The sequence below is a fragment of the Ranitomeya imitator genome, chromosome 6, assembly GCF_032444005.1.
Source record: "Ranitomeya imitator isolate aRanImi1 chromosome 6, aRanImi1.pri, whole genome shotgun sequence".
NCBI classification, from domain to species: Eukaryota; Metazoa; Chordata; class Amphibia; order Anura; family Dendrobatidae; genus Ranitomeya; species Ranitomeya imitator.
In genome coordinates this window covers 559649190-559659022 of record NC_091287.1, presented here as the reverse complement: position 1 = coordinate 559659022, position 9833 = coordinate 559649190, and the positions used below count along the sequence as shown (strand labels likewise).

The following is a 9833-nucleotide window of genomic DNA, read 5'->3' as shown; positions in this document are numbered from 1 at the left end:
CTACCATGCCTCACTGTGGGGATGGTGATCTTCTGGTGATGAACAATGCTGTCCCCACCATTCCTCACTGTGGGGATGGTGATCTACTGGTAATGCACAATGCTGCCCAGACCGTGCCTTACTGTGGGGATGGTGACCTTCTGGTGATGAACAATGTTGCCCCCACCATGCCTCACTGTGGGGATGGTAATCTTCTGGTGATGAATAATGCTGCCCTTACCATTCCTCACTGTGGGGAAGGTGATCTTCTGGTGATGAACAATGCTGCCCACACCATGCCTCACTGTGAGGATGGTGATCTTCTGGTGATGAACAATGCTGCCCCATCATGCCTTACTGTAGGGATGTGATCCTCTGGTGATAAACAATGCTGCCCCCACCATGCCTCACTGTGGGGATGGTTATCTTCTAGTGATTGACAATGCTGCCCCCACCATGCTTCACTCTGGGGATGGTGATCTTCTGGCGATGAACAATGCTGCCCCACCATGCCTCTGGGGATGGTGATCTTCTAGTAATGAACAATGCTGCCCTATCATGCCTCACTGTGGGGATGGTGATCTACTGGTGATGCACAATGCACCCCATCCATGCCTCACTGTGGGGATGGTGATCTTCTGGTGATGAACAATGTTGCCCCACCATTTCTCACTGTGGGGATGGTGAACTTCTGGTGAACAATGCTGCCCCCACTATGCCTCACTGTGGGGATGGCTATCTTCTGGTGATGAACAATGCTGCCCCCACCATGCCTCACTGTGGGGATGGTGATCTACTGGTAATGCACAATGCTGCCCAGACCATGCCCTATTGTGGAGATGGTGACCTGGTGATGAACAATGTTGCCCCCACCATGCCTCACTGTGGGGATGGTGATCTTCTAGTGATGAACAATACTGTCCCATCATGCCTCACTGTGGGGATGGTGATCTTCTGGTGAGTAACAATGCTGCCCCCACCATGCCTCACTCTGGGGATGGTGATCTTCTGGTGATGAACAATGCTGCCCCCACCATGCCTGTGGGGATGGTGATCTTCTGGTGATGAACAATGCTGCCACATCGTGCCTCACTGTGGGGATGGTGATCTGGTTATGATCAATGCTTCCCCCACCATGCCTCACTGTGGGGATGTTGATTTTCTGGTGATGAACAATGCTGCCCCCACCATGCCTCACTGTTGGGATGGTGATCTTCTGGTGATGAACAATGCTGCCCCCACCATGCCTGTGGGGATGGTGATCTTCTGGTGATGAACAATGCTGCCACATCGTGCCTCACTGTGGGGATGGTGATCTGGTTATGATCAATGCTTCCCCCACCATGCCTCACTGTGAGGATGGCGATCTTCTGGTGATGAACAATGCTGCCCCCATGCCTCACTGTGGGGATGTTGATTTTCTGGTGATGAACAATGCTGCCCCCACCATGCCTCACTGTTGGGATGGTGATCTTCTGGTGATGAACAATGCTGCCCCCACCATGCCTCACTGTGGGGAAGGTGATCTCCTAGTAATGCACAATGATGCCTCCACCATGCCTCACTGTGGGATGGTGATCTTCTAGTAATGCACAATGCTGCCTCCACCATGCCTCACTGTGGGGATGGTGATCTTCTGCTGTTGTACAATGCTGCCACATCATACCTCACTGTGGGGATGGTAATCTTCTGGTAGTGCAGTGTCTGCTTTGCCTAAAACATACTTTTTGGAATTGATTACGTCTCCACCAAACTCCATGGTATAAGAGGTTAGGGTTATCCTGACTGATAACTTTCTAATTGCCTGCCAATGTGGTGCCAATATTCAAAAAGGGCTCTAAAAGTGAACCTGGAAATTATAGGCCAGTAAGTCTAACCTCTATTGTTGGTAAAATATTTGAAGGGTTTCTGAGGGATGTTATTCTGGATTATCTCAATGAGAATAACTGTTTAACTCCATATCAGCATGGGTTTATGGGAAATCGCTCCTGTCAAACCAATCTAATCAGTTTTTATGAAGAGGTGAGCTATAGACTGGACCACGGTGAGTCATTGGACGTGGTATATCTCGATTTTTCCAAAGCGTTTGATACCGTGCCGCACAAGAGGTTGGTACACAAAATGAGAATGCTTGGTCTGGGGGAAAATGTGTGTAAATGGGTTAGTAACTGGCTTAGTGATAGAAAGCAGAGGGTGGTTATAAATGGTATAGTCTCTAACTGGGTCGCTGTGACCAGTGGGGACCGCAGGGGTCAGTATTGGGACCTGTTCTCTTCAACATATTCATTAATGATCTGGTAGAAGGTTTACACAGTAAAATATCGATATTTGCAGATGATACAAAACTATGTAAAGCAGTTAATACAAGAGAAGATAGTATTCTGCTACAGATGGATCTGGATATGTTGGAAACTTGGGCTGAAAGGTGGCAGATGAGGTTTAACAATGATAAATGTAAGGTTATACACATGGGAAGAAGGAATCAATGTCACCATTACACACTGAATGGGAAACCACTGGGTAAATCTGACAGGGAGAAGGACTTGGGGATCCTAGTTAATGATAAACTTACCTGGAGCAGCCAGTGCCAGGCAGCAGCTGCCAAGGCAAACAGGATCATGGGGTGCATTAAAAGAGGTCTGGATACACATGATGAGAGCATTATACTGCCTCTGTACAAATCCCTAGTTAGACCGCACATGGAGTACTGTGTCCAGTTTTGGGCACCGGTGCTCAGGAAGGATATAATGGAACTAGAGAGAGTACAAAGGAGGGCAACAAAATTAATAAAGGGGATGGGAGAACTACAATACCCAGATAGATTAGCGAAATTAGGATTATTTAGTCTAGAAAAAAGACGACTGAGGGGCGATCTAATAACCATGTATAAGTATATAAGGGGACAATACAAATATCTCGCTGAGGATCTGTTTATACCAAGGAAGGTGACGGGCACAAGGGGGCATTCTTTGCGTCTGGAGGAGAGAAGGTTTTTCCACCAACATAGAAGAGGATTCTTTACTGTTAGGGCAGTGAGAATCTGGAATTGCTTGCCTGAGGAGGTGGTGATGGCGAACTCAGTCGAGGGGTTCAAGAGAGGCCTGGATGTCTTCCTGGAGCAGAACAATATTGTATCATACAATTATTAGGTTCTGTAGAAGGACGTAGATCTGGGAATTTATTATGATGGAATATAGGCTGAACTGGATGGACAAATGTCTTTTTTCGGCCTTACTAACTATGTTACTATGTTACTAAATCCAGTTACCGGATCCTATGTAGGAACTCGGAGGGGACAATATCATGTTTTGGCCCCAAGTTCTGCCCCTGGACCGTCCCTTGTTTCCCTCCACAGAGGGGTAATAACTGGTCTAGAGCCCAAAGTCAGCAGGTACCGAAACTTGGCTGCACAATCTTTAACCTCTTAAGGTCCACTGTTCTCCCTGTAAATAGTCGATGATAGAAATAAAAATAGACGAGATTTTATGATTTGTGTCTTGGCGACTCGGCCAAGGAGAGTAGACGGGACGGGAGTCCGACTTCAGCGACGCCTCCGATAATGCAGGTTTTCAATGAGCTGATGACCGCTGTTATACTGAGGCACTGGAGCCATCACTTAAAGGGCAACCCCGGTCACAGCGGATATTAAGAGACCAGGTAGAGGAATCATTCTCAGCTGTGGGTCATTATTTTCCTGCAGGATTTTCTCCCATGTAACAACACTGACCTCTGGTGGTTAAACAGCTGAATTACATCCCAGTTATAAAACTGAAAAAGCAATCACTTTCTAGTAATTCTCGTAAGGACGCAGAGAAAGTGACTTTTTTGAGTTTTTTTACTTGTTTTTTTATGTTAACGCCTTTTCTTTTTACATTTGTGGTGCAATGTAACATGTGTGCCTGTCAATATGATACTTCCTGGCAGCTCGTTCATGGCAGCCCCTCAGGACCCTGCTGTCACTATTGACGGGTGGCATCTAAGGTGTCAGCCAGGATAGGAGTCAGATACAATCCCCCATGTTGCACATGTACGGCGCAGGGCAAAGGAGAGAAGCGCTGAATGCGCAATGTCCACAACCCATGCTGAAACACTACAAGTCCCAGCATTCACAGATTGCTTCTGAACTCTTATTATAAAACTATGAGAAGTGTAGGAAGATTTTATTTTTAAAAAAAAAGTTTCAATAATCTGAAAAGTTTTCTGACCGCATTTTCTGCTGACCCCAAGAACGTCGGAAGTTCCCTGCCGGCCGCTAATAACATCATTACTATTATTGACACGTTGTAATAAATATGTTACCTCCCTGAGACATTGTATCAAAAATCAGAAGACGCTGTCTACGCGACGGCCCCCACTGACTGCAGCGGAGCCGTCCCTCAGTGGGTGACCAGCCGAGGTTACCCCATCCCTCACAGCCGGGGTTACCCCATCCCTCACAGCCGGTTTGCCCCATCCCTCACAGCCGGGGTTACCCCATCCTTCACAGCCGGTTCGCCCCATCCCTCACAGCCGGGGTTACCCCATCCCTCGCATCCGGGGTTACCCCATCCCTCGCATCCGGTTCGCCCCATCCCTCATAGCCGGTTCGCCCCATCCCTCACAGCCGGGGTTACCCCATCCCTCACAGCCGGTTCGCCCCATCCCTCACAGCCGGGGTTACCCCATGCCTCACAGCCGGTTCGCCCCATCCCTCACAGCCGGTTTGCCCCATCCCTCTTCACCTCAGGTCGGCCGTGGTGCTATAATTCCAGTATTGGAGCAGTTGACCGGTCTCCAGGCCCTGGATACTGTCCAACATCTGGAGGAAGGAGACCTGAGAATGAAGGATTCCTGAATATTCCCCCGATACATCCCACCGCAGAGCGGATGATAGGAGGAGATGGCACCATCGACCCCTTCATCAGACGGATGCCACCCACTGCCCGGCCTCGGATGCTCCGGCCGCCCCTCACTTATACAGGGCCATCCTCTTACTCTGGTATATGTACATGTAGGCGTCACAGAAGAGGCGGTTGGCCACCCCTTTCATTTCGCGAGGATTCTGCTTCATGAGATCGGGCAGCGGAGCCGCCAGGTAAGTGGCCACTTCTGGACAGAGGGTTACTCGCGGGATGTTGTAGCCATTCTCACTCCCTGCGGAAACAATAACAAGTGGCGCACTCAGGCTTCCATCACATGTATAAGAATGCACAGTGCAGCCCCATGTACAAGCACTTTCCCACGGGAAGAACGTTTCCAGAAGAAGGTGCTGGAAGGGGTTAATGAAAAGCTTGACAACATTATAATATCCTTTGTTTTCTTGGGATTTTTAGATCTCCGCTTGATGTCAGTGAATGGGAACCGTCATCCTCTCAGTGTGATGACCCCACAGCCGCACAGAACTCTCTTCTCGCGAGCCGTGACCCTCATAACCCCAAGACACGATCACGTCCGGCTATTACCTTGTTCACACTCACTGAGCGCAGGCGGAGACACGACACATTTCAGAGGAGTTCTCCTTTAAGAGTGGAACACGACGATACTCTCATTGATCGAGTGATCACAACCCGCTCACCAAATCGGTCGGCCATGCTGTCGAAGAACATCCAGCTGCCCTTCTCCGCCCCGTACTTCACGAAGGAGACGTAGTGACTGGTCTCTATGCACAGCACCGCGAACAGCTCCAGGATCTCCCGCGGGATCTTGGTTGATGCCTTCAGGAAGCTTTCTGGGATCTTCAGAGGGACGGGTCTGTGATCCTTCCTCTTGTGATGAGAGTGGACCTTTAGGAGTAAACGTAGGAGATCTGGTGATACGCGTTAGTGGGCTGCCACGGGTGCACATTGTGACCTTCCTTACTGTTACTATTTGGCCACTCCACTCTACAGCTCTACTGGGGATCTACCTACAACACTGTCCTAAATGCTATGGCTGCTTTCTAGTGTTTATTCTCTCCCCATAGCTGGATTCACAGCTACACTCTTCAGTACTGTAGTGTTAGTCACATGTTGCTGCTTTCTAGTCAGTTTTAATTCCGCCCTACACTGTTCAGTACTGCAGTATCAAGTCCTCAATGCTGCTGCTTTCTAGTCAGAGTTTTATCTCAATGGAGAGCTGGATTCACTGCTATAATCCTCACTGATGTATATTGTCCCCCAGTTTTCTGCTGAATTCTAGTAAGTGCTTTATTTAATTGAGGAGCTTGATTCACAGCTACATTGTTCAGTACTGCAGCATAATGTCCTCTATGCTGCTACTGCTTTCTAGGCAGAATTTTATCTGTACACAGAGCTTGATTCAGAGGTATACTATTCATTACAGCTATATGAAGTCCTCCAGACTACACTGCTTTTTAGTAAGTGTTTTATCTTATCCTAGAGCTGGATTACAGCTACATTGCTCAGAACTGCTGTAAAATTTCCTCCAGGCTCCTGCTGCATTTTAGTAAGTGTTTTATCTCAATCCAAATCTGGATTCACTGTTACACTTCTCACGGATCTATTATGTTCTCCAAGCTACTACTGCATTCTAGTAAATGTTTTATCTTGTCCTAGAGCTGGATTTACAGCTACATTGCTCAGGACTGATGTATAATGTACTCCATGATGCTGCCAATTTATCTCTTTCCAGAGCTGAATTCACAGCTACACTGCTCATTTTTGCTCTGTAACATCCTCAACGCTGCTGCTTCTGAATGTGTGTTACATAGAGACAGGAGAGCGGTAATCCCCCATATCTATGCATACAGTACATGAGAGTCATCTCCATGCACTAGCTGAGAGAAAACACACAGGTCGCGCCTGCGTGCGTATAGTACCTGCTTACTGCACACCAGGCAGTACTGCTTGAGGCCGTGGTCGGAGAGGATGACGTCCTTGAAGCACTCGGCACATTCATGAGTGGCCAGGTTCCCGCACACCACACATTCCCGGGGACCTGGCAACACACAAAGGACGACAAACCTATATATGCAAATCTGGAGAGAAAATAAGCGGCAAATCCACAATGAAAGGAGCGGCCGCGTCCGATGTAACGCAGTCTCCGTATAGCGGAAAATTCCGGTGATCTCTGATGCACCATACGTTTCCACCAACCCATAAGTAACACGGCCCCTTTGCAAAACACATAATTTGTTTTTATTTCTATCCCTCTCATATTGAAAGCAGCAATTTTCTGAATGGGATTTAATTTTTTTTTATAATTTAGTCTTCAATTTTCACACTGACTAAGATTAATATAAATCTGCAGGTGACTGAGATCCTGAGGACTTTTAGGAATTATTTTTATAATTTTACTATTTTATATGAAATATTCGCATTTGGGGATTTTTTATTAAATTCCTTCTCAACATGGAACATGCGAAAAAGGCCATAAAAAGTAACCAAAAAACATCGCATTTACCCCCAAAATTTTACCAACGAAAAATGCGCCTCAGCATACAGATCAAATGGAGAAATAAAAAAGTTACGGCACTCAGAAAATGGTGAAACAAAGTAAATGAGTACGGTATATATATATATATATATATATATATATATATATATATATATATATATATATATATATATATATTATATTAAATTATATTTGTTTTCTTTCTTTTTTTTTTAAGTGTCTAAAACATATAATATATATATATATATATATATATACATATATATATATTTACAAGTTTGTAATCAACAAAATCATAATGATGTGGAGAATCGTGTTACCATGGCTTTTGTGCTTCAAAATTAAAACCTTAAATGTGAAACAAAAACAATAAAGGTGGCGTTATATTATCAGTATATTATAAGTGAATGTCATCATTTAAAACTACAACTCGTCCCACAAAGACACAAGCGCACACTGGGTTATGTCGGGGGAGAAATAAAGTCATGGCTCCTGGAAGACGACACTGACCGTTCCCCCAAATCCAGACATTAGCGCTTCAGTTTCTGCTGCCGATAGCAACCAATCACAGTGCAGCTTCCATTTTACCAGAGCTGTTAAGAACATGAAAGCTGGGCTCTGATTGGTTGCTAAGGGCAACACAGAATTAAGGCTCGTACTGGAAACAAGGCCCGAATGTTGAGATTGATCAGATAGCTCGTTGCTTGCTGTCAGTGAATGGACACGTTTTCTTTGCACGTCTCTTTTTTTTGGGGGGGTGAGGGGGCACATTAGATGACCATAATAAATCATTAGGACTGTTAGCGATGCGTCTACAGCCCACATGTCCTGAGTGACGGTGACGTCCATCAGCCGCCTTCATTGTGAACTGTACATGGGCGATAAATTCAGTCATAAAAATCTCAAGACTTTCCAGCTTAAAAAAAAAAACATCAGAGACGCAATTTTTTATTTTACGGATGAGATAAAAATAGTGGCTTATTTTTATGGAGGGTCCTGGAATCTGTAGACGCTCAGAATCCTGGTGGGAACCTGCATTGTTTATGATCCCACCACGGCCGCATTCCGCGGTGACCCTCACATGGCCACAACACTGAGATTACCACACCAAGAAGGAAAAGTGACGCATTGATGGTAACTACAGGATGGAGACGTCACTGGGTTATTAATGGTCGTCTGAGGAAGGTTCTGCCGCACTGAATGTGCTTCATGGCGTCCCCGATGGGCTCAATAAGAGACCCTGCGGCCATGGGGGCACCATTAGGCCACGCAGGCGGCTCACAGTAGCACGAGGAGCATGTGGTCTGGGGTTGTTATGTTGGGACATCTCATGGGACACTTTGGAGAAATGGCCGCACCGCTGGTTCCATGTTAAAAGTCACATTGGACGTCACTCACTGACCCAAGATGTCAGGGTCTACACAAACCATCAGAGGCTATGGAGCCAGACGTCCGACTACAAGTGTCCACTGACCGCACACCACCGAGCTGAAGGTGCAGAGCAAGACGGCAATGAAGACTGTTATGGAGCAATGGAGGCTGGAATAGAGCAATGGAGGCTGGAATAGAGCAATGAAGACTGTTATGGAGCAATGGAGGCTGGAATAGAGCAATGGAGACTGGAATGGAGCAATGGAGGCTGGAATAGAGCAATGGAGGCTGGAATAGAGCAATGGAGGCTGGAATAGAGCAATGAAGACTGTTATGGAGCAATGGAGGCTGGAATAGAGCAATGGAGGCTGGAATAGAGCAATGAAGACTGTTATGGAGCAATGGAGGCTGGAAAGGAACAATGGAGGCTGGAATAGAGCAATGAAGACTGTTATGGAGCAATGGAGGCTGGAAAGGAACAATGGAGGCTGGAATAGAGCAATGAAGACTGTTATGGAGCAATGGAGGCTGGAATAGAGCAATGGAGGCTGGAATAGAGCAATGAAGACTGTTATGGAGCAATGGAGGCTGGAAAGGAACAATGGAGGCTGGAATAGAGCAATGAAGACTGTTATGGAGCAATGGAGGCTGGAATAGAGCAATGGAGACTGGAATGGAGCAATGGAGGCTGGAATAGAGCAATGGAGGCTGGAATGGAACAATGGAGGCTGGAATAAAGCAATGGAGGCTGGAATGGAGCAATGGAGGCTGGAAAGGAGCAATGGAGGCTGGAAAGGAGCAATGGAGGCTGGAAAGGAACAATGGAGGCTGGAATAGAGCAATGGAGGCTGGAATGGAGCAATGGAGGCTGGAAAGGAACAATGGAGGCTGGAATAAAGCAATGGAGGCTGGAATGGAGCAATGGAGGCTGGAATGGAGCAATGGAGGCTGGAAAGGAGCAATGGAGGCTGGAAAGGAGCAATGGAGGCTGGAAAGGAACAATGGAGGCTGGAATAGAGCAATGAAGACTGTTATGGAGCAATGGAGGCTGGAATAGAGCAATGGAGGCTGGAATGGAGCAATGGAGGCTGGAATAGAGCAATGGAGGC

At 46.7% G+C, this 9833-nt stretch overlaps 1 protein-coding gene across 2 annotated transcripts in view; it reads right to left on the bottom strand.

Annotated features, from left to right (window-relative positions):
- Positions 1 to 4124: 4124 nt before the first annotated feature.
- Positions 4125 to 9833, bottom strand: part of LOC138643181 (ubiquitin carboxyl-terminal hydrolase CYLD-like) — a 67857-nt gene continuing 62148 nt past the window's right edge. The window contains exons 13-15 of one of the 2 annotated variants that reach the window (XM_069732012.1): positions 6776 to 6894; positions 5534 to 5741; positions 4125 to 5112 (exon numbers count right to left, since the gene is read on the bottom strand). In XM_069732012.1, the coding sequence (XP_069588113.1) occupies positions 4928 to 5112; positions 5534 to 5741; positions 6776 to 6894 (512 nt within the window). In that variant the 3' untranslated portion in view covers positions 4125 to 4927. The remainder of the gene's footprint in view (positions 5113 to 5533; positions 5742 to 6775; positions 6895 to 9833) is intronic. The other variant, XM_069732013.1, reaches the window with a different exon arrangement.